Source organism: Cervus canadensis, chromosome 16, assembly GCF_019320065.1.
Source record: "Cervus canadensis isolate Bull #8, Minnesota chromosome 16, ASM1932006v1, whole genome shotgun sequence".
Lineage (NCBI taxonomy): Eukaryota > Metazoa > Chordata > Mammalia > Artiodactyla > Cervidae > Cervus > Cervus canadensis.
The window spans coordinates 66069690-66095962 of record NC_057401.1 but is presented as its reverse complement, the minus strand read 5'-3'; the positions used below and the strand labels follow the sequence as shown (position 1 = coordinate 66095962).

General features: G+C 39.5%; 1 protein-coding gene across 2 annotated transcripts in view; it reads left to right on the top strand.

Moving 5' to 3' along the window:
- The window catches only part of CTNND2 (catenin delta 2), a 1083336-nt gene that overhangs the window by 374035 nt on the left and 683028 nt on the right, over positions 1-26273 (top strand). For both annotated transcript variants that reach the window (XM_043488912.1, XM_043488911.1), the window contains exon 3: positions 20190-20302. In XM_043488912.1, the coding sequence (XP_043344847.1) occupies positions 20190-20302 (113 nt within the window). The remainder of the gene's footprint in view (positions 1-20189; positions 20303-26273) is intronic.

The window sequence follows — 26273 nt, the reverse complement described above, 5'->3', positions numbered from 1 at the left end:
AGTATTTTCTTATCCATGAAGCAGGTGAGCTCAATAAAAGTACAAAGGACTCCTTGCTTGGAGTCTGGAGATAGATGTGATGTTGCATCATAGACAAAAAATAATGAAAATCGGGATCATTGTTGAGTACACCCTGTTCCTTAAGTCAAAACTTCCAAGCTGATTTGCCTGATACGCAGTCTTGCTCGACCCTTAAACTGAGCTCATGACTCCCCGACGCACAGGCCCAGGGCCAGTGTTTGCCTCCTCCTGTGCTTTAATTCATGCTGGTCCATCTGTAATGCTTTTCCTCGACCACTTCACATGGTCAGAAGGTAACCTCTCCTGCCCAGCTCAGGGGTCACCTTCTGCCTTTGCCATTGTCCTTGGTTTCTTCATTCTCAACTTTCTACCCTCTTTCTGTCGCCCTTTCTATCCTCCCTAACTGGATGTTGTCTTTGAACTTCATTTAAATTCCTCTCACCAAAATTTAGTATTTTACTTGTACTCTAGTTGATGATGTACTTCCAAAGAATTTTGCTAGACTTAAATCAACAGGATTTGTGTTACGAAGGACCATGACGAAATGTTCAAGTCATGAACATTGAAAATAGTGTAAAGCATATTTTTTTTAATTGAAGCCATAGTATGATAAGAAATGAAGAAGAGAATCAGACTCTGCTGCCCCATTTGTAGTTTAAAAAGTTATACAAGAGTGCTCTTGTTTTGAATATTATAATTAACACCATCTTGAATGATGCCATCCTGCATTGGTGACAGTGATCTTATTCTGTGTTTAGTCTCCTCTTTCCAATGCTAGATGCTTCCAGAAACACCTTCAGAGACATATGGAGAAATAATGTTTTACCAGCTGTCTGGCCACCCCTTAGCCTGGTCAACTTGAAATATAAAATTAACCATCATAGGATCCATACATGAACTAATTTTGTACCCACGTCTTTTCTTTTTGTGTCATTCAGCACCTTGCAGAAAGCTTTGCACATAAATATCTGTTGCCCTACTGTTAATTTATTCATCCATTCCATAAATGTTTATTTGGCACCTACTCTTTAGTAGGTACTAGAAATTTGAATGGAAAAGGTATTATTTTTCTTGCCTTGAAATCAATCATGTGAATAATTACTCTAGAATAATTGGAGCTTGTTTGTTTCCAGGCAAATCAACATTGATGGCTCAACCCCCACCTGAGGTTCCTGTTAGTGAGAAAGCAGTGTTACCTATGCATTTCATTTATGTGCCAGAGAAACCTGATACAGTAGTACTGAAGAGAAATTAAGCAGCAATATCACCAGATTCTTGGAGACAGATTTTGATTTCCAAGGAGCTAAGGAGAGAACTCTCTAGAATCTTGGAGCCACTGAAGAAACGGCACATCTCCTGGTCCTGAAGTAATGACTGGCACTTTGAATACTTCAGAGCTATCAGTAAACTTCCTTAGGGAATTTTGTGTTAGGAAGATGATAAATCATGGGGAAATTGATTATTCTGCGACATGAATGATATAGCATAAAAGTCAATGACAGGGCTTCCCTGGTGGTTCAGTGGTAAAGAATCTGCCTGCCAATGCAGGAGACATGGTTTGATCCCTGGTCCAGGAGTATCCTACATGCCTCGGCGCAACGAAGCCCATGTGCCACAACTACTGAGTTCTGTGCTCTAGGGCGGGGGAACCACAAAACCGAGCAATGCAAATACTGAAGCCCGCCCACATAGAGCCTGTGCCCTGCAACAAGAGAAGCCACTGCAATGAGAAGCCTGTGCTTCTCAGCTAGAGAGTAGCCCCCGCTCACTGCAGCTAAAGAAAAGCCCGCAGAGCAACGACCCACACAGCCAATAAATGAATAGAAAACAAACAGACGATTTTTTTTTTTTTAAGTAAATGACAGTGCCAATTTTACTAGTTGAGGTTTTGTTTTGTTTTGTTTTAATATGGATTCTGCAATCTGGCAAGGGAACTTTGCTAGTTAGGTCAGTGAAAACATATACTTCCTGATGCTTTTCTCAAAATCAGAGAAATGGTCTTTCTTGCTCCAAAAATCATTACATATATTTTTTGGTGGCCAAAGGGAGAATATCTTTGAACATGGGAGTAAATGGGTTATAACGACCACACAAGTTAATTGTTTGATTATATTGATAATTTTCTTCTAAACTTTACTTCTGTATATCTATAATTAAACAGTGGTAAAATTTGGAAGAAAATGTGGTGAGAAGATTAAGTTTCAGTTATTTTAGGTTATATCTATAATTTCAAATTAATCATAGCATTGTAACTTACAAAAATCTGTTTTGTGGAAACAAAAGAAAAATATGAATAGGGACAGATTGATTCAAAACATTCAATTTCTCAGTATCTAGACTTAAGAGAGACATCATGATGCTTGTGGTAAGGGTATTTCCTTTACTGTTACCAAGTGTTCAGCCATTGGAGGGTTGAATGTTAAGAACTAGTAATTTTTATCCTTAGGAAATAGTCACTGAAAGGTTGTAAGTAGATGAATACAGAATCGCATTAAATTTTTTAAAGGTGATTTGGGTCTGTATCATGGAAAAGAGGTTGAAGGCAGGTCTGAACAAGAGGTGGACACTCTAATTAGGATAAGGAGTTTAGGTTTCTGGGCAAAGATACTGGTGGCCAGAAGGAGAGTGGTGTCAGTGGGGATTAGAGGAGCAGGCTGGAGCGTTATGACCCTGCTGTCCATTTCAGTGTGGGGTTTCCCCTCCAGCAGGCTGCTGCCTGTCCTACAGTCCAGCTCAATTCTGAGACTGTCTACCTGGAGATGGCAATGTCAGATCTCACAGGCTAAAGGCTCAGTCCTACCCCCAGGCACTACCCTCCCAATGCGCTTTATATGCCAATGGAAAGTCCAAGTTGCTGCTTGTTCTTCTAGCCAACCGACCAACTATAGGTTGGGTGTTCCAGCAGCCTCCTTTGTGGGTTCAATTAATTGGATAGAGTGACTCACAGAAACATTTTATTTACTAGATCACTGGTTTATTATAAGAGGATATAATTTAGAAGCAGCCACATGGACAAGAGGCATAGGGTAAGGTCTGGGGAAAGGGCCCAGAACTCTTTCAGAGGTGGTTCCTCCCTGCAAATCTCCAAGTGTCCCCCAACCCAGAAGATCGCCAAACCACATTCTTATGGGTTTTTATGGAGGCTTTATTACATAGGCATGGTTTATTAAATTATTGGCTATTGACCATTGGCAGTTGAACTCAATCTTCAGGCCCCCCACCACTTCCCAGAGGTCTGGGGCCTGAAACTGAACTTTCCTATCCTTTAATTACAATGTTGGTTCTCCTCCAAACCAGCCCCCATCCTTAGGTGTAGTCCAAAAGTCATCTCATTAATCTAACAAGAAACCTTTGTCACATTCTTACCACTTGTGAAACCCCAAGGGTTTCTGTGACAGAAATGGGGATGAAGACCAAAGATACAGTTCTTATTGTAAATCACAGTATCACAGTGGTACTAAATGTACCGAAGGCATTTAATGAGTGAGAGAGAGTGGGATGGAGAGAGAGAAAGTCATGAAAGAGATTATAGGAATTTTGTATTGGAAATGCAACAAAAATAATTTAGCCTCACCTTCTACATTTTATCAAAGGCTTTGGTAAGTTTTCTTTATGCAGACACACTACTGGACATTTTCTTATATTGACCCAAACATTATTTGAGTCATACATTAAGTCATCCATTCATCCATCCATTGAGTGCCCTGAATGCTTGACGACAGGAAGGTGATAATGCAAAGACGTGGTCCCTGCCAAGAAGACATGTATATTCTACGAGAGAAGCCAAGTATGTAATTAAGTGAATTCAGTAAAGCAGTGTTGGCACTATAAAAGTCCTGGTCATTTTTTCTCTTGTGTAAGGAGTGAAGGGGAGGTCAGTAATGTACAGAACAGATGGGATTAAATGAGTCAGTGTTGAGACCGGCAGCATAAAACTGAAGACCAGGAGGCATTTTCCCTAGACTTGGAATCTGGGGAAGAGTGGAGAAAAGAAAGTAAATATGGGAAACAATTGGTGTGGATGAGCATTGTCAGAATTTGTGTGTGTGTGTGTGTGTGTGTGTGTGTGTGTGTGCATGCGCATTAAGTCACTTCAGTCATGTCCAACTCTTTGTGACACTATGGACTATAGCCTTCCGGGCTCCTCTGTCCATGGTGTTCTCCAGGCAAGAATATTGGAGTGGGTTGCATGCCCTCCAGGGGGTCTTCCTGACCCAGGGATCGAACCAGCTTCTCTTATCTCTCCTGCACTGACAGGTGTGTCCTTTGCCACTAGCGCCTCCTGTCATCTGAGGGACTGCAAGTCATTCATTTCAGCTGAGCCTGGGGCTCTGGTACTTCCTCTTTCAAACTTTAAATATTAGAATGCTGGTTTCTCCATCACAGGCTAAATATAGGCAAGGACATTGGAGCATAACTCTTCAGCATCCTCATTGCCTTCATGGGATATATCTGACTTTGGCAGTGGCAAAAGTTAAGGGCCATTATTAGAAGGAAATATTTCAGTGGTAGTGTGAACTTGGACAGTGCACTGAGTATAATTCTGTCTGTGGTTGGACATAATAATTTCAATATTTTATATCTGGGAAGGCAAGAAAAACTAGAACAAGTGAGCTGGAGGCATTCCACATTAATGTGATTTGTGTTTTTATTTTGATGGTATTGTTCCTTGTTCTATAACCTCCATTAAAACAATACAAATAAATGCTCAAGAGTTTTCAGGCAGTCCGGGTTCTGAAAATTTAATTTAAGACAGACTTAGTTCTAGTCCCAGTTAATCTTTGGGGAAGCTAGTTAGCATCCTTAAATTTAAGATGTCCTAGAAAATAAAGTGCCTATCTTATGGAGTCAAATGTGAGGAATAAATAAGTTAATGCATGTAAAGCATTTGGTAGAGTATGATATATGGTAAGCAAACACTTAAAGTATTGATTGTCATTATTGTGGGCTGTGTCATAAATAAAAGTTATTTCCAAGTAGGTATGGGCATAACAATCACTAGTAGGCAATTTTCAAAGTGTACATCAGGGCCCCGTTACCAGTAAAGATTTATTTTGTAACTCTGAGTTATACACCAGGCATTAACAAAGTTCCAGAAATTATCATGATGTAGGTAAGGGTCACCCATGCAGTATTATCACTAAACTTGGTATCCAACTTAATGGATTCTTACATCATCTTAAACTCCCAAGAAATATGCCCTTCTTTATTTCATGGATTACTGCCAGTTATAGGAATTAAGTAAATTCCCAGGTGGTGCAGTAGTAAAGAATCTTCCTGCCAATGCAGGAGACACAAGAGTCTTGGGTTCTTTCCCTGAGTCAGGAAGATTCCCTGGAGGAGGAAATGGCAACCCTCTCCAGAATTCTTGCCTGGGAAATCCTGTGGACAGAGGAGTCTGGTGGGTTACAGTCCATGGGATCTCAAAGAGTCAGAAACAACTGAACAAATGAGCACACACCTGTTAAACAAGCTTTATTTGGATATCAAGGCATTGGCTAGAATTGATGGAATTTTACAGACTGGAGTTGGTCAGAGAAAGGTGTTTGTTATATTTTATTTTATTGAAACCGTTCTGAAAGGTGCTTATGATTCCGCTTTGGGGCACTGATTCCTGTCATCTGCTTTCTTGCTAGGTGACCCAGGGTGACACCGTGGTTGTTTAAAACACTAATCTGTCAGTTTTGTAAACTTTCAAGGACAGCTCTTTGCCATAGTTTTTGACTTGTCAATGAGGTTTACATAGCTTTACAGTTGACATTGATTTGTTCCATTCCATCTCAGCATCAAGACTTGTTCTTCCCAGACTTGGATGCTTATAAGCTTCCTGTTATTACCCTGTCATAGGTTCCACCCTCCCTTCAGATTTGGCTTTGGAACTTGTCTCTGTGCGATGAAATTAACATCGCCCAGAGTTTGTAGCTATGAAGTCAACTCATTCATGTGAAAGGAGAATTAAAAGTGATGTGAGAAAAAAGGTCACCCAGGATCACTTGATAATACGAATCCTTGATGGATGCAGAGATGAGGGCATCAGGGAGCAAAAACTCATCTACACAGTGGAAAACTCGTCTTTCATCTTTCCTACAGAGATTCCAGCCAGAGAACAGAGAACAATTCCTAGACTCTGATCCTCTCTGAGGGGAGCATCTGAGGACAACAGTATAAGATGATAATGACTATAATTCCCTCTCTAATATTTCAAAACACTTGAACAGTCATTTTGCTCTATTATTGCAAGCAGAGTCACTGAGTAGATTTCCTGAAAGCATGGAATCTTAGAGCCTGAGAAGAAATAGCAGTGAGGGCCTCCCTGGTGGATTGGTGGGGAAGAATCTGCCTGCCAATTCAGGAGACACAGGTTCGATCCCTGGTCTGGGAAGATTCCATTCTGCATGCCCAGAGCAGCTGATCTCATGCACCACAACTAGTGAGTCTGTGCTCCTGAGCCTGGGAGCCACAACTATTGAGCTCACATGCAGAACTGCTGAAGCCCACACACTCTAGAGCTAGTGCTTCACAACAAGAGAAGTCACCACAGTGAGAAGCCCACGCACCCCAGCTAGACAGTAACCCCCTCTCAGCACAGCTAGAGAAAAGCGTGCATTGCAACCAAGACCCAGCACATCCAAAACATAAATTAAAAAAAAAGAAAAATAGCAGTGATCTTCCATTATCTCCTTTTACATATAACTGATGTGATGGTGTTGATACTGGTGCTTCTAAAAACCAGGTCTCGTATGCAGAAAAGATGGCAAGACATGGGGGAGTGAAATATAGAAGTCATAGTGAGCCTCTGGATGAAAGAGATAATGTGCTGAGACTCCAGAAAGAGGCAGAGAGATACTAGGCAATGGATGTTAGTCTTGGGTGGAGAGGATGGAAGAGATCAGGGGAAAGCAGAGATCTCTATCAGTTGAAGGGCTCATTGGATGGGCCAAGAGATCATCCAATAAAGCCCGCAGCAGGCACCAAAATGGAATGTAGAGGCAGAGCATCAGTCCCCAGGAAGGTTGATTCCTTTAGAAAGATGCTCCTATAAAGGCCCCAGGCCTGGAAATGATTGCTAACTTTATTACTGACCCAGGAATTCTCTCAAAATAAGACTAGGTCTGGACCCAAACTGAAGAAGCAGGAGGCAGCAGGGTTGACCACATCTAGAGGTATCAGACTTCAGGCTTTCAGTCTTCCTCATGGGAGTGGCACCTTCTGTGGCTCATCCCTCGGTTTTCCTTCCTTGTCTCACTTGGTTCTGGAGGGGCAAGCTTTCCTGTGGGCTCGCTGAGGAGTGCCCTGGAGCCTCCACTGCGGCAGTTGCATGGATCAAAGCCCGTGCCCCTCACTGCTCTCCACGCTCATTCCCACCACCATGCGTTACCAACATGAGCATTTGGCACCTGCACTTTGCACAATGGGACTGCTGTTGTGTGTCTCAGTGGGCCTGATCCTCAATATTCTTTTCTCTTATTGGAGTGGGTGTTGATAAAGAAGCCTGGATGCCTGAGCATGTATTGTCCACATAAATAGCCTTGGGATTTTTTCAGCTTCCCCTTCCCACTTTGTCTGGCCAGCATGGTCAGTTTGTATCTTAAGTCCTTGGATTCCAGCAATCAGATCAACACTGTTGTTGTGTTATTGTTTAGTTACCAAGTTGTGTGTGACTGTTTGCAACCCCATAGACTGTGGCATGCCAGGCTCCTCTGTCCTCCACTACCTCCCAGAGTTTGCTCAAACTCATGTCCATTGAGTCGGTGATGCCATCCAACCATCTCATCCTCTGTTGTCCCCTTTTCCTCCTGCCTTCAATCTTTCACAGCATCAGGGTATTTTCCAATGAGTCAGCTCTTCACATCAAGTGACCAAAGGAGTAGAGCTTCAGCTTCAGCATTAGAACTTCCAATGAATATTCAGAATCAACAGTGGGAAACACCTTTGTTTTATACCATCCAGCATCTCATCCATCTTCTCTGTTCTCCACTTCTGTCCAATCTCTTTTCCAGGAATAAAATCATGACAAATGTAGTTTTGCTTAACACTCTGCTCAGTCTAAATTTTCCCACTGTTTCAAACCTCACTTGTAGGATCCCAACTGAAAGTGTGCCACAATTGATAAAATATTTATTGAAGGAATTAATGAAACTGTGTGTAAGTGTTTTCTGATTTCACTTTTCAGGCTGAATTAGCTAAGCCCCTCAAGGGACTTTACATGTTTTTATCCATTTAAAAATGTCTAATAAACTCAATTTAATTAAGTTAAATGAATTATTAATTTAGGCTCTTTAGGAAAAAGTTATAAAACTATATGATCATTTTTCTTATAAGAATCCTAATATAGTATGTGACTCAGCAATGTGCTATTCTATTCCAGGAGAGAGAATCATTCAAATCTTACTCTTAATATATTTTAATGGACTTTGGTTTCATACATCCACTTCTTCTATAAAGTTTTATGATCTCCAAAACAAGATAATTTCCACCTGCTAGGGAGGTTAAGGTTCTCTGACAATACTTGCTCTTTCTTAAAACTTTCTTTATCATAGGATGCCCTCTAATCCACCCATCAGATGTTTTGCGGGGGAAGTACAGTTGTGTTACAGTGTTTCAAGTGTTCAACAAATTGATTCGGTTATGCATACGCTGTCCTCAGTCACTTCAGTCATGTCTGACTCTGTGCGACCCTGTGGACTGTAGCCCATCAGATTCCTCTGTCCCTGGGATTCTCTAGGCAAGAACACCAGAGTAGGTTGTCATTCTCTTTTCCAAGGGATCTTCTTGACACGGGGATTGAAACTGAATATCCTGCACTCTCCTGCATTGCAGGTGGATTCTTTACCCACTGAGCCACCTGGGAAGCCCAGTTATACATATACATGGGCATATATTGGTACTTTGTCAGATTCTTTTCCATTAGAGGTTATGACAGTTCCTTGTGCTATACAATAGGTCTTTGTTGATTATCTGTTTTATACATAGTAGTTTGTATCTGTTAATCCCAGACTCCTAATTTATCCCTGCCCCTGCCCAGCCCTTCCTCTCTAGTAACCATAAATTTGTTTTGTATGTATGTGAGTCTGTTTCTATTTTGCAAATAAAAGTTCATTTGTAACAGTTATTTAGGTTTCACATATAAGTGGTATTGTATGTATCTTTTTCTGTGTGATTTCACTTAGTATGATAAATCTCTAGGTCTATAAATATTGCTGCAGATAGCATTGTTTCATTTTTTTTATGGATAGTAGTATTTCATGGTATATATTAATATTATATATATATATACATATGTATGTGTATATGTATGTATATATATGCAGCACATCTTTATTCATTCATCTGTCAGTGGACACTTAGTTTGATTCCGTGTCTTGGCTATTATAGACAACGCTGCAGTGATCACCTACTGTTCTTAATTCCCATGAAATCCTAATTCCCCTGAACAGTTTCTAAATCACATTTTGGGTTTTTTTTTTTTTTAGAACTTTTCTTTACTATAATTATTTTACAAAGAATTTAGTGTATTTGCATTTTTAAATACATGTATTTAATGTATACGATTTGATGAGTTTGGACATATACATACACCCAGGATACCATCACTACAGTAAAAGTGAAAGTGAAGTCGCTCAGTCGTGTCTGACTCTTTGCAACCCCATGGACTGTAGCCTACCAGGTTCCTCCATTCATGGAATTTTCCAGGCAAGAATACTGGAGTGGGGTGCCATTTCCTTCTCCACAATAAAAGTAATAAGCATATAAACATATCCATCACCTCAAAAAGCGTCCTTTTATCTCTTTGCCTTTTATGGGGGGAAGGGGTGATAGAAACACTAAAAATGAGATATGCTCTATTAACAATTTTTAAGTTAATTTTAACACTATTGTTAAATATAGGCACTCTCAAGACTTGTTCAGCTTCTATAACTGAGACGTTATACCCTTGAACAATTTCCCATTTACCCCACTCCCTAGGCCCTGGCAACCACCATTCTATTTTCTGCTTCTGTAAGTTTGACTATTTTAGATACCTTATGTAAGTGGAATCATAAAAATTTTTTTCTTTCTGTAACTGACTTCTTTCACTTAGCATAATGTCTTTCAGGTTCATCCATGTTGTCAGAAATAGTATAACTTTTTTTCTTTTCTAAGGTCTTCCTTGGTAGCTCAGATAGTAAAGAATCTGCCTGCAATGCTAGAGACCCAGGTTTGATCCCTGGGTGGGAAAAATCCCCTGGAAAAGGAAATGGCAACCCACTCCAGTATTCTTGCCTGCAGAAATCTGTGAACAGAGGAGCCTGCATGGCTACAGTCTGTGAGGCTGCCAAGAGTTGGACTTGACTCAACAACTAAGTCTTTCATGGTCAAGTAATAAACCTACAGCAGATGGTGACCGCAGCCATGAAGTTAAAAGATGCTTACTCCTTGGAAGGAAAGTCATGACCAACCTAGATAGCATATTAAAAAACAGAGACATTACTTTGCCAACAAAGGTCCGTCTTGTCAAGGCTATGGTTTTTCCAGTGGTCATGTATGGATGTGAGAGTTGGACTGTGAAGAAAGCAGAGTGCCGAAAACTTGATGCTTTTGAACTGTGGTGTTGGAGAAGACTCTTGAGAGTCCCTTGGACTGCAAGGAGATCCAACCAGTCCATCCTAAAGGAGATCAATCCTGGGTGTTCATTGGAAGGACTGATGTTGAAGCTGAAACTCCAATCCTTTGGCCAGCTCATGCGAAGAGTTGACTCATTGGAAAAGACCCTGATGCTGGGAGGGATTGGGGGTAGGAGGAGAAGGGGACAACAGAGGATGAGATGGATGGCATCACCGACTCGATGGGCATGGGTTTGGGTAGATTCTGGGAGTTTGTGATGGACAGGGAGGCCTGTCGTGCTGCGATTCATGGGGTAGCGAAGAGTCAGACACGACTGAGCTACTGAACTAACTAACTAATGTTGCCTTATTTGTGTATGCCACATTTTCCTTATCCATCATTTGTCTCTGGGACATTAGAGTTACTTCCCTATCTTGGCTACTGTGACTGATGCTGCAATGAACTTGGGAGTCCTGATATCTCCTTTAGATCCTAATTTCACTTCTTTTGGATGTTTACCCAGGAGTGGGATTGCCAGATCATATGGTAGTTCTGTTTTTGGGTTTTTTAAGGAACCTCCATACCATTTTACATTTCCATCAACAATGTGCAGTTTCTCTACACCCTTGCTAGTACTTGGTATCTTTTGCCCTTTGATACTCACCATCCCAGCAGTTATTAGATAATATCATACTGTGGTTTTGTATTTGCATTTCCTTGACAGTAGTGATGTTGAATTGCCTTTTTCATTTTTTTTTTTTTCATTCATTTCCACTAGTTGGAGGCCAATCACTCCACAATACCTGTTAGCCATTTGTGTGTCTTCCCTGGAGAAATATCTTTTCAAGTGCTTTACCCATTTTCTAACTGGTTTCTTTCTTTTTTTTTTTTTTTTAACTATTGAGTTGTATGAGTTCCTTACTTATTTTAGAAATTAACCCCTTTAAATATTTTCTATCATCCTGTAGATTGCCTTTTCATTCTCTTGGCTGTTTCCTCTGCTGAAAGGAAAAGTAACTTTTTCTTTTGATTTAGTCCTACTTGTCTGTTTTTGCCTTTGTCTCCTGTGTTTTTGGTATATCATCTTTTATAGCCCAATTTATATCACCACTTCTCCCCTGAAACTACCAGGAGAAGGCCATCTTACTGGCCTTCTGTTTTACGATTACTCTTGTATTTTTTTGCTGGTATCTCTTGTTCCTCTACCCTTCAAATCCAGATAACCTTCAAAGAGCTTTCTTCACCATTCTTTTCGTATCTCTTTACAGTATCACCTTCACTGAATTAACTTAATCTCACATATTCCATACAACTAATATTACACATTTCACTGAATATATCTATGTTTATTTTTCCCATTAGGATACCCACCAGGCCTTATAAGCAATGTCCCTCTCTTGAATGCTCTTTCATCTCAACGTATCTAATACCAGGAAATATTCAGTCCTGGGAGGTTTGTTCTCCCTCCAGACATTACAATGCGTTAGAACTGGGAAAGGTTATCTTTCCACCCACATCACAAGGTGGAATCCACCTCCTCCTGGAATAGAAACTCCTTCACGGCTGTGATGATGCCTTGGAGGACACTGTAGATGCCGTAGACCATAGGAGTGTTCCATGTTTGAGAGCTCCTCAGCTGCAGCTCTTCTAGTTACCAAATCTAAGGTCAGTTTTCATGTCAAAGCATAAAACTACAGTAGGTCCAGTTTCCATTGAGAATTTCCATCCCCAACCATATTCTGTGGCAAAAACAGCCCTTCCTTAGGTGCTTGGGTTGGGATAAAGTAGAATTGACTATAAAATAAGTGACAATGCAGTAAGGCATTTCAGAACCCAATCTCTAGAGTTTGTACAAATAAAATCTATTTAAATGATGAGTAAATATGAAAGTTAATGAACCTCAGAGTTTATACTGACATCATATGTCTTCTCTACGTTAATGGATGGCTGTGGTCTCTGAAACAAAATAATTGACAGTACTGGGAATATTTAGACCATCCAATATTAATTATTTCATTCAGCTTGTCTCTTCTCTATATCCAGATCTCCTAAAACATCATCTTTGATCTCATTCTCTTTCCTACTTTTGAAAGAAGAACTTCTTTCATAGACAAGACTGATCCTCTGATCTTAATGACCTTAGTGTATTTGTAAAGGAAGAAAGAAAAACGGAACCTAAGAAAGAGCAGTTTTGTCATATTTACACAAGGGCTTCCCTGGTGGCTCAGCTGGTAAAGAATCCACCTGCAAAGCAGGAGACCCTGATTCGATTCCTGGGTTGGGGAGATTCCCTGGAAAAGGGATAGGCTACCCTCTCCAGTATTCCTGGTCTTCCCTGATGGCTCAGCTGGTAAAGAATACACCTGCAATGTGGGAGACCTGGGTTCCATCCCTGGGTTGAGAAGATCCCCTGGAGAAGGGAATGGCTACCTACTCCAGTATTTAGAATTCCATAGACTGTATGGTCCATGGGGTTGCAGAGAGTCTTGACTTTCACCTTCCCTTTCCCCCTATACAAGGCAATACATGTAAAGCACTTAGCTCAGTGCAGGTACATTTATTTAACAAATATTTATTGAGAACCTATGATGAGCCAGGATTGTCCTAGATATGATATACAATGGCAACACAGCAGATGTTTCCTCCTTATATGCTGACTAGTAATGCAATCAGTAGTAAGTCCTCAATAAATATTTTTCCTCCAATTTTATTATTATTTTTATCTTACTTTAATAATAAGATATAGAATTTTAAATGCAGAAGAGAAGCCTCCTTCTTCCTTGAAAACCTTGACGTATAGTATGTATTCCATAGAAAAACACAGAAGAAAAATTCACTTACTTCCTTGTTTCACATATGCAATGACAAAGTAAACATTTATGGAAGGGAAATTTTTTAAAAGGCAATGAATTGATTCAATTTCCTAAATGGAGAAAATGCCATTTCAATTAAAAAGTCATTCAGTCAAAAGGAACAAATAACCCAAAATTAGCTCTATTTTTAATAATGTAATAGTTAGCAATATTTAAGAAAATGGGTAAAAACTTAACTATTTAGCTGTTTAGTAATATGTGTAATATGAATTTTTAAATACAGTAGGAAAAAAGCATTTACAAATCATTCATGATGGAATAATAGTTAATTCTTAAAAACATTTCAGCTAAGAAAATAACTGCCTAGAAATACCTTCCCACCTAAGACAACAACAAAAAAAAAATATATATATACAAAAAAATTAGGAAAACCAGTTTTCAAAACACTGAACTTTAGGCAATAAAGGACAGTGATTCTTTTAAAAAAATTATTGAAGTATAGTAGGTATATATGTATATTCTTTTTCAGATTATTTTCCCTTGTACATCATTACAAAATATTGAATATAGTTGCCTGTGCAGCAGGTCCTTGTTGGTTAACTATTTTATATATTATAGTGTGTATGGTTATGAATGTGTGAGTGTATGTGTGAAAGAAGCAAAACTCTATAAGACAACTTTTATTTCTCAAAAATGCATTGTGTGTATGTTACAAAAACCTATATGTGTGTGTGTGTGTGTGTGTGTGTGCACGTTATATATATAGATTATGTATAAGGATTCCCAGGTGGCACTGGCACAGAGACTAAGAATCATCCTACCAATGCAAGAGACACAAGAGACAAGGATTCAATTCCTGGGTCAGGAAGATATATGTGCGTTATGTACATAGATTGTATTTGTGTGTGTGTGTGTATATATATATGTATGTATGTATGTATGTATGTATATAGCAGCTATAGCATATATATATGTATTATGTATGTATATATATATTGTTTTATAACTGAATCATTTAGCTGAGAACCTGAACCTGACACAATATTGCAAATTAATTATGTGCTTAGTTGCTCAGCCGTGTCTGACTCTTCACAATCCCATGGACTGTAGCCCACCAGGATCCTCCGTCCATGGGGATTCTCTAGGTGAGAATACTGGAGTGGGTTGCCATGCCCTTCTCATAATATATAATAGTAGAGTTGTTATCACTTATACAAGACTGGCAAACACACGGCATGTATTATTTCCGTCCATACAATACGTGTGTGTGCTTAGCGGCTCAGTCGTGTCTGACTCTCTGTGACCCCATGGAGTGTAGCCCACCAGGCTCCTCTGTCCATGGGATTCTCCAGGCAGGCAAGAATACTCGACTGGGTTGCCATCCCCTCCTCCAGGGTATCTTCCCAACCCAGGGATCAAACGCTGGTCTCCCGTACTGCAGGCGGATTCTTTACCATCTGAGCCGCCTAGGACTTCAGTTAAAAAAAAAAAAACTAAAAAAAAGATTCTTAAGAGACAAAAGGGAATGTGGTGAGCCTTACAGTTGCCCCAGCTTACTGCCTTGAGAGAGGTTCCCTGCAGCAGTAGAGAAGGGGAGACCCAGACAGAGCCCTGAGGACTCCCTGAGCTGGGGAGGAGGTACTGAGTAAGGGAGTAAAGGTGGCTGGAATTTGCAGAGGAAATAGGAAAAAGGTGATTCTTGCACAGAAAGAAAACCCTTGAGATCTGTCGAGGGCCCCCTTCAGCTATGCAGCAGAGAACTGAGAAGCCCATCTACGTGCGGGAAGCCCCCGAGAGCAGGGAAAGAACTAACCTGAAAGGACGGTAGGAAATAGTACCTACTGCTCACACTGGGACCAAAAATGCGTGCTTACACCCTCCAGCCAAGCTGGGAAATCCCACAATTCACAGACCATTGAGTACACAGAAAGGTCTGCCTAGGTAGGGTAGAGTAATTAACTCTGGGCTAAATGATGTTCTGTTTCCTTAACAAGTCTTAAATACCAGACTCAGATACATCGAATTAGTTCCAAGTAGCTTCACCGTGTCCCCGAACAGAGCTTAAGGCATTTGCAGGAATATGAAGATGCCCAAAACACAACAGGGTAAAATTAAAAATGTATTATGTTCCATCAGAGATCACATGTGCAGAGAAGTGAAAATGGGGCCCATGCTGAGGAGAAAAATCAATCAGTTGAAACTGACACAGATGCTAGAATTAGCAAATCAGGATAGCAAAATATTTTTTATGTGTGTATTCCATATGTTCATAAGTCGGGATATGAAAGATATAAGAAAGACCCAAATTAAAATTCTAGAGGTCTTTGATTCATTAGTATCTAAGATTGAAATGCACTCTGTGGGATTGATGGTAGATTAGATATTGCAGAAGAAGGGATCAGTTAACTTTAAAACACCAGTTGAACCAAACAATGTGAAACACAAAGATAAAAAAAAACAAAAAACCTTTTAAAAGTGAAAAAGGAATCCATAAATGTGGGACAATTCCAAATGGCCTAATGTACACTTAATTTTAGTCAACAGAGGAGAGCACATAGGGGGGAAGAAAAAAAATTTTTTTGAAGCGTTAATGGCTGAAAAACTTCTATATTTGATAGAAACTATAAATTCACAGATCCAAGAAGCCAAATGAACCCCAAGTATAAGAAACCCAAAGAAAGCTACTTGCAAAGAACTTTATAAGGAGTTATCCAACACTGATGATAAAGAGAAAAATCTCAAATGGAGTCAGAACAAAAAAGACACACTATATTCAAAGACACGAAGGTAGGAAATACCATAGTTTTGGATTGTTTTGTTAGAAATACTAAGTGCAAGAGAAGACAGTGGAACAAACCTGTCTTTCAAAGATGAGGGCAAAATGAAAACTTTATTAGGCTGTAAATCAGAAAGAATTAATCACTGAAGGAGCCACATTACAAGAAATATTAAAAGAAGTATTTCTGACAGTTGAAAAATGATGCCAGATGGAAATAAATCTGTACAGATGAAGAGCACTGGATATTGTGACTATATGTTTGGAAGGCAGTTTGCATGAAAAAAAAAGTCTCCTAATTCGCTCCTCCCATAAAAATGGTGAGAAGAAAGTACACGGTGAGGCCACAGTCTCCAGCAAGCACACCCAGGATTAGTGTTTGTTCTATCAGAAGCCCAAGAAGGTTTATAAATCCTGATTCTTATTGTCTTGCCATATTAGAGACTCATCAAGAAAAAGAAGAGTGAGGACCCAGATAATAAAATTATAAATGAAAGAGAAGTCACAACTGACACCACAGAAATAAGAGACTCATAAGGGACTACTACTACAAGCAACTACAGGCCAATAAAATGGACAACCTGGAAAAAATGGACAAATTCTTAGAAAAGTACAACTGTCCAAGACTGAACCAGTGAGAAATAAAAATGTGAACCAACCAATCACCAGTAATGAAACTGTGATTAAAGACCTTTCAACAAAGTCCAAGATCAAATGGCATCACAGGCAAATTCTGTTAAAAATTTAGAGGCACTAACACGTATCTTCTCAAATTCTTTCTAAATTCACAGAGGAGGAAACACTTCCAAACTCATTCTATGAGTCCAGAGTTACTCTGATACCAAAACCTGACAAAGATATAGCAAAAAGAAAATTACAGGCTATTATCACTGATGAACATAGGCAAAAAATTCCTCAACAAAATATTAGCAAACAGAATCCAACAACACATTAAAAGGATCATACATCATGATCCAGTGGGATTTATCCCAGGAATGCAAGGATTCTTTGATATATGCAAATAAGTCAGTGTGATTAAACCATATTAATAAACTGATTAATAAAAATCATAGTATCATCTCAATAGATGCAGAAAAAGCTTTTGTCAAAATTCAAGACCCATTTTTTATAAAACTCTCCAGAAAGTGGGCACAGAGTGGGTACCTACTGCAACATAATAAAGGCCGTATATGATAGATACACTGCAAACATCATTCTCAATGGTGAAAAATTGAAAGCATTTCCTGTAAGATTACAAGGATGTCCACTCTTAACACCATAATTCATTATACTTTTGGAAATCTTAGACACGGCAATCAGAGAACAGAAAGAAATAAAAAGAGTCCAAATTGGAAAGAAGTAAAACTGTTACTGTTTACAGATGACATAATATTATACATAGAAAATCCTGGAGATGCTACCAGAAAACTACTAGAGCTCATCAATAAATCTGATAAAATTGCAGAATACAAAATTAATGCAAAGAAATGTCTTGCATTTCTATCCACTAACAGCAAGAGATAAGAAACAGAAATTAAGGAAACAATTCCATTTACCATCACAATGAAAAGAATAAAATATCTCAGAATAAACCTACTGAAGGAGGCAAAAGACATGTACTTAGAAAACTATAAGATGCCAATGAAAGAAATCAAAGATGACACATACACCCTGTATGTGTGATGGTGAGACACCCTGTTTTTGGATTGGAAGAGTCAATAATGTAAAAATGACTGTCCTACCCAAAGCAATCTACTGATTCTCTGCAATATCTGTCAAATTACCAATGACATTTTTCATTCAGTTAGAACAAAAATATTGTAACATTTGTATGGAAACACAGAAGACAGTGACTAGACAAAGCAGTCTTGAGAAAGAAAAATGAAAGGAACTGGCGGAATCAGATGTCCTGATTTCAGACTATACTACAAAGCTATGGTAATCAAGACAGTACAGCACTGGCACAAGAAGAAGAAATATAGATGAGTGGAATAGGATAGAAAGCCCAGAGATAAACCCACACACTTATGGCCACCTAGTCTATGACAAGGGAGGGAGGGATATACAATGAAGAAAAGAAAGTCTCTTCAGTAAGTGATGCTGGGAAAACCAGACAGCTACATGTAAAAGAATGAAATTAGAACACTCCCTAACACCATACACCAAAATAAACTCAAAATGGACTAAAAAACATTAAAAAACAAACAGGATATTATTAAAACTCTTAAAGAGAAACACAATATTCTTTGGTATAAATCACAGCAAACTCATTTTTAATCCACCTCCTAGAGTAATTAAAAACAATAATAAACAAATGAGAACTAGTTTAATTTAAAAGCTTTTGCACAGCAAAAGAAGTCATGAACAAAACAAAATCAACTCTCACAGTGGCAGAAAATATTTGCAATTATTTGGTAACTGTGGGGAAAAGGAGAGGGGGAGGGTCACCATAGGAGTTGTTTAGACCCTAAGTCTTGGCTGACTCTTTTGTGACCCCATGGACTATAACCCACCAGGATCTCTGATCAATGGGATTTTCCAGGCAAGAATACTAGAGTGGTTTGCCATTTCCTTCTCCAGGGGATCTTCCAGACCAAGGGACTGAACCCACATCTCCTGCACTGCAAGTGAATTCTTTACCACTGAGCTACCTGGGAAGCCCCCACTATGTGGGAAGGGGATTTAAAAATGGGATTATGTGAAATTATGTGTGAAACTTTTGAAAAGTGTAAAGTACTAAAAAAATTAAAGAAACCATCGCCATTGCATAACCAAAGTAAAAACAAATAAAATGAAGACAAAACAAACAAAAAAATCTGCTCTTGTGGAAGAGAGCAAGGGTATTTTTAATATATTTAGAGGACAGACAGGTCCTACTTTTTAAAGATTTCACTCTAGAGCATCCCATGGTAGCAAATAAAATGAACTCATCTTTTCTGGGAAGACAAATCCCTGTAATGTTGGGAGTTTTGTTCTCCCAAATTGACCCCCACCCTCTTTTTCAGTATTTTTCAGCATTCTTAGAAGTTCTCCCATTCTCCAAAACACAAATGTGCAAATAATTTGTTTTTTAAAAGAGGTAAATTGTGATATTGTGAAAACCTTTTCTGAATTTTTTTAGATAAAATATATGACTTGCTATAATTATGTTTATTAAAAAACTAAAGTATATGGAAAAATAAAACATAAAGATTAAAATATGGTATAAGAGTCCAGTAGTTGAAACAGTCAAAATCATTGACATATTGACACACATTTTTCATTAAAAGTAATCTTTACACAGTGGATTTTAGGTAGCTTTATAGAAACACTCTTCCTTGATTCCATCCGCTGTTTTATAAGGTGATGTATCAAGTACCGCAAAGGTTATTCACTTCTCAATTCACCATGTAATTAGACCTTTTGTAATTAGACTCATTGTCCTTACTGTTCTACTGAAACATAAAGAATGAAACATGGAGCTTTAAAAGCATTATTTCCCTTCATTTGCAATATGTAAGTAATATGAAGATGAAATTAGTATATTGAGACAACTAGATGGCCAGTAGGGACTAAACACAATGCTCCAAATCATATAAAAATAGTTTCTTTATTATGTGTTTCCCTTTCTGTGACAGGAGTATCGATATCTGTTGGGTCCTGGACATTTGCCAGACATACCACAGGCTTATTCTTCATGGTCAGTGTCTCATTTAATCTTCACCTCAACCTAATAAGTGCTGTAAACCCATTTTACAGGTACTGAAAATAATCCTTAGAAAAACTGAACAGCTCATTCAAGGCCCTGAGACTGACAGGTTCCAGGGCTGTGATATGAACTCAGGTCTGTCTAAAATTCTCATCCTTTCTTCAAGGCCACATCAGCAACCTCTGCTTCTCAAATTGGACGTCTTGAGAAAAATCCTAGTTTTCCCCTTGACCGTCCTGTCTTTTTGGTCTGATTTCCACTTTCCGCATAGCTGATAGAATTTATCTTTTTGGTGGTTTTCTTTCAGGAATTACAGTTTGAAAGGCTGACCCGAGAACTGGAGGCAGAACGCCAGATCGTCGCCAGCCAACTGGAGCGATGCAAGCTTGGATCGGAGACGGGCAGCATGAGCAGCGTCAGGTACTGGGCACTCTGCTCCTCGGGGCTGGGCTCTGCGCTGCCAGGGGAGGGACACTGCGGTGTTTATCTTCTCCTTACAAGCGTGGCAGTGGCATTAGAACACTCAGTCAGGTGTTGGAAAGGAATCGTGACCGACCCGATTTAAGATGTTCAAAAGGTGTCCGAGGTGAATTGTGCTTGAATCTCTTTTCACAAAATGAGCACTTGCTCTGAATGCAAATTGTGTGTCGTTTTACACAAAAAGGACGCTTTGCATTTAGTGAGTTTGCTGGAAATGAGGAGGTGCTATGTCACAGTCTCTCAGTTTGGTTCTTTTTTTCTAAATGATCAAGAGTCGCAGGTTCTGGAAATGAAAGAGAGAATGTTTTGATCTAACTTGCATTGTTTGCTAATTTACAATGCTACATTATAAGATTGCTTCTCAAACATCAACCACACATGCAATTTCTGTGTGTGAAAACATTTTGTAGATAGAATAATTATTTGATTACAGGTTGGTATGAGATTATGAAATATTTAAAAACAAAACTTAGTCACTTGACCACAAAATAAATTATCTGCCTAAGGACCATGTTTCCATATTTAAAAACAGAACTGTCTGTGTGTGAGTGTGTGTGTGAAAGAAACATAAATAAAGCTCTATAGGATGAATTTTATTTCTAAAACTGCATTGTACTTTCTTGTCATTTTGTTCTATATTGTGGTTTTGACATGCTACATTTTCAGGGAGGTATCTTCTCTCTTGAGAATCCTGCCATACTCTTTGGCCTCCTGTTCAACTGCATTGTTGGTTACATCACTGCATCCACAGTCCATTGTTGAGAACTAGTCACATGGCCCCTTCGTAGATGGAAATGGGCAGGGATTCCTGGTCTTGGGGTCTTTGGCCACTCTGCCCAGGAAGCAGAAACATGAATTTAAGAGTCTTAACCAACTATGGCCACAAGGAATGAAAACATCCTTGAATCCACTGCTCTAAAATATTCCGTCACTGTAAGGTTAATTTGTAGTTGGAATGTTTCTTGTTAGAGCCACCTGCCATTAGTCTTTTAACACTGTTCTTTTCTTTGTTCAACAATGATTACCTTTCAAAGGAAATCATTGCACCATTTGTGGTTAGACTAAATTATTCTGAAATATCCTTTTCAATCATATTTGGGGTGTGTGAAAGCATATCTATTTTGGCATCTGAGTGCCTAAGCTATGTAGAGCTGCAGATATAGATCCATTGTGATCTCTTCAACTCATCACAGACTTGTCTGAACGACGAAAGCAGGATGGACAAGAAAAAGGAGAAGTAATTTGTGTCCACTTGAAATTTTTTTCAGAAGGTTGACCCGTTGAAGATGTTGAGGTTAAAATGTGGAGAAAAATAATATTTGTAAGTGTGTATTTGATTTAATACAGGGGGTTGTACATATCAGAGGAGGTTTCTTCAGTGGTGAACATCATCTGAAAAGCTAAGTCTGTCAGGATTTTTAGGTCCATAAACACTGTCAAATTGACATCTGCATCTTCATTTGTTTTGAAACCCATTGTTTCACTGTTGTTCAGATCACCTTTTCCATTCAGTTCAGTTCAGTTCAGTTGCTCAGTCGTGTCCAACTCTTTGCAACCCCGTGGACTACAGCACGCCAGGCCTCCCTGTCCATCACCAACTCCCAGAATTTACTCAAACTCATGTCCATCAAGTCAGTGATGCCACCCAACCATCTCATCCTCTGTTGTCCCCTTCTCCTCCCACCTTCAATCTTTCCCAGCATCAGAGTCTTTTCCAGTGAGTCAGTTCTTCACATCAGGTGGCCAAAGTATTGGAGTTTCAGCTTCAGCATCAGTCCTTCCAATGAATATTCAAGACTCCTTTCCTTTAGGACTGACTATTTGGATCACCTTGCAGTCCAAGGGACTCTCAAGAGTCTTCTGCAACACCACAGTTCAATTTCCATTCATATTCCTGATATTTCTGTGTGATACTTTTGCATACTCTCCATCTTGTATTTTGTTTCACCCACCACTAGCCCTTGGTAGCAGCAGGTCTGGGGGACCATGCTGTGTACTGTGTCTTAATTTCCAACTTCTGATTGGATCAGAAATGGGTATCTGACCCAAGGGTGACTCATTCAGTAAGCGGCCTGCAAGAAGTCAGTCTTGCACTCGTGAGAATGTGAACTAGGTGACCCCAAATCTCTGATACCTAATGGATTGTGCTAGGAGATGGTTGCCATGTGGATTGCGTGCTGGTGGAGGAATCTGTGGTAATACAGAGTGGTCCAACAGAGAGAGACTGTGGTTCCTGGTAGTCAGAGACCAGGTTAGTTCCCACTAGGGACTGGCTGCATTTAGATGTTGCATCCATGAGATTACCTTTTAAATTCTTAAAATCTTTTCTCCTCCTTCATTTGATTTGATTGAGTTGATAATTTTTCTGAGGTCTAATATTTCATGAATAGAATACATCAGTGAACTACCAAAGTAGACAGAAAAATTACCCCATGACAACTTGTGATCGTTTATACTATATCTTGTATTCCTATCTCAGCCTGTGATACATAGTCAATAATTCTTTATTAAATATATATGAAATAATAGTGCTTAGTGCAGATGGCATCTAATTATTTCTCCTTGCTTTGTAGCTATATATAGTGATATGTCTTTTTCAAGCTTGATTATTTTATATTTTGAAAATGTCTAATGTATGAATCAGCATTTGAATAATATAAGCAATTTACTGATATTTCACTGCAGACAATCCAATACTTCCACTGTTTTTTTTTTTTTTTTTGTCATAACCTAGTTGTTTGCTCAGCTTCAGAGATTCACCTTTAACAATTCAAGTCTTTATTAAGGGTGATAGACTAACCTAGTTAGCACATCAAAGGGAATGTTTAAAAATAAATGAAATAGAATGTAAACAGTTTTTGAAAGAGGAGAACGAGCAAAGAAATCTGTGATATTGTTTCCTACTTCTTGGGGATACTAGGGAGGGGTAAGAGAGTTTCTTAGAGGAAATGAAACAAAATCAAAATTGTTTTCAGATTTTACTTTTTACATAAATGGTAAAAGTGACATATGTATAGTTTGGTTCTCCTCTGTCTTGATTGGTGTTAGGAAATTGCTCGATCTTATTCCTAAGACCTCTTTCCTGATAGGTACATTGACAGTTTAAACTTAATGAAAAGATGGTGTTGGTATGCATTTAACAACAGCCAACTCGGTTGTGTTGTTGTTGTTTACTCACTAAGTAGCATCTGACTCTTTGTGATCCCATGGGCTGTAGCCTCCCAGACTCCTCTGTCCAAGGGATTTCCCAGGCAAGAATACTGGGGTGTTGCGAATTCCTTCTCTAGGAGATCTTCCCATCCCAGGGACTGAACCCACGTGTCCCTTTGGCAGGTGGGTTCTTTACCACTGAGCCATGTTGGAATCCCGTAACAGCCAACTTTATAATAGTCGATCAAATTATAAATCATGAATGAGAGCACTCAGAATTTGGAGAATCTGGAGATAACTATTGTTGCAGCAAAGCAACTTCTGCATCCTTGAATCTAGGGTATAAATAGCTGCAAATAGGAACATTGTGATGTCTGAAACTCTTCATAGACTTTTCTATGTACCTTATCACCTTCCTCTCTCAGCTTTCCTCACTAGTTTCAGTCCAAACCTTTCCAAACTGTTGGATCCTTCTCTGTCCTACCACTTGAAAGTTTCCATACCTTCTTCCCTAATTCCCCAGAACCAGGCAGTTCTGAGTCAGGAATCTGATTTGTATAGAGGCGGGCCTTTATTTAGGGTCATGACCAAATCCTTCTGGCTAATAGCCCGCTTCTGCCCTCTGGCCTGTCACAGCTACTTGCTTCTCACCCACTCCTCAGGCTGAGACCTGTCGAGTTGGTCTTAGTTTGGCTGCCCTAGGAGCCACCTGGTCCCCTGCCAGAATGGGGCCCTGCAGTGCCCATGCCCTTGTCGAATTACTCATAGACCCCTGGAGCAGCATTTTAACTCATCTCTTTGCCTGCATCTTGCCCAGATCCATCCTCCATGTAGTATGAGACTGAACTGCATAACACATAGATTAGATGTCCGTGAAGGACCCATCCTCACTTCTGCCATTTCATAAATACACCACTTTCCCATCTTACATGGCCATAGGTATGTGATCCCTTCCATTTAGAATAACCAACCTCTTTCAGCTGGTCACCTGCTCCTATGGATCTAGTTACCCAGCACAGGGCTCACATTCTTTTGAATGTCTTCTTGATCAGTTCAGATTGGCCCAGGTGTCCCTTCCTTTGGAAATCATTGGAATCATTGGCAAAGTTTTGGAGATGGGACTCTATTAACCCTCCTAGAAATTCCTTGCCTCAGAATGTTTTAGCTTTCATTCAGAGCACGTGGGGGATTTTCTCAAGTGCTACTGAGGAATTTGACAGATGTCTACTTAAATTTAAAACAGATGTCTACTCATATCCCTTGATTCTCATGGGCAGCCAGAACATAATGGGAGAGAAATCAAACTCAAATAATAGTTGGTCAATCTTATATTCGGTTCAGTCACAGAGTCGTGTCTGACTCTTTGTGACCCCATGAACTGCAGCACGCCAGGCCTCCCTGTCCATCACCAACTGCCAGAGTTCACCCAAACCCATGTACATCGAGTTGGTGATGCCATCCAGCCATCTCATCCTCTGTTGTCCCCTTCTCCTCCTGCCTGCAATGTTTCCCACCATCAGGGTCTTTTCAAATGAGTCAGCTCTTCACATCAGGTGGCCAAAGTATTGGAGTTTCAGCTTCAATCAGTCCTTCCAATGACACCAGACTGATCTCTTTTAGGATGGAAATGGTTTGGGATTCCTTTGCAGGACAAGGGACTTCAAGAGTCTTCTTAAACTCTACACTTCAAAAGCATCAATTCTTTGGCATCACTTTTTATAGTTCATTTCACATCCATACATGCCCACTGGAAAAACCATAGCCTTGACTAGATGACCTTTGTTGACACATATGTCTCTTCTTTTTAATAATACTGTCTAAGTTGGTATAACTTTTCCTTCCAATGGAGCAAGTGTCTTTTTATTTATGGGCTGCCAAGTCAACACTGAAGTGATTTTGGAGCCAGAAAATAAGTCTGAAACTGCTTCTAATGTTCCCATCTATTTCCCATGAAGTGATGGGACCACATGCCATGCTCTTAGTTTTCTGAATACTGAGCTTTAAGCCAACTTTTTCCCTCTCCTCTTTCACTGTCATCAAGAGGCTTTTTAGTTCCTCTTCACTTTCTGCCATAAGGGTGGTGTCATCTGCATATCTGAGGTTATTGATATTTCTCCCGGCAATCTTGATTCCAGCTTGTGCTTCTTCCAGCCCAGCTTTTCTCATGATGTACTCTGCATATAAGTTAAATAAGCAGGGTGACAATATACAGCCTTGATGTACTCCTTTTTTCTATTTGGAACCAGTCTGTTGTTCCATGTCCAGTTCTAACTGTTGCTTCCTGACCTGCATACAGGTTTCTCAAGAGGCAGGTCAGGTGGTCTGGTAATCCCATCTCTTTCAGAATTTTCCACAGTTTATTGTGATCCACATAGTCAAAGGCTTTGGCATAGTCAATAAAGCAGAAATAGATGTTTTTCTGGAACTCTCTTGCTTTTTTGATGATCCAGCAGATTTTGGCAATTTGATCTCTGGTTCCTCTACCTTTTCTATCTTTTGAACTCTTATGAACTCTTTCTAAAGGAGACTTGACCCTTAGAAGACATGATGATGATGATTTATGACAATGATCTAGATCAGAGACAAAGGAAGTCAAATTTCAAAGCTGGAGAGGTTTGACACATGATAGCTTCTCGTTTGCTGGCTTTAAAGATGGACCTAAAGATTTTAATGGCAACTCATGGGGCTTCTAGATACTGAGAGTGATCCCCAATGGACAGTCAGTGAGGAGAAGGGGACCGCAGTCTTAGAACCAAAAGGA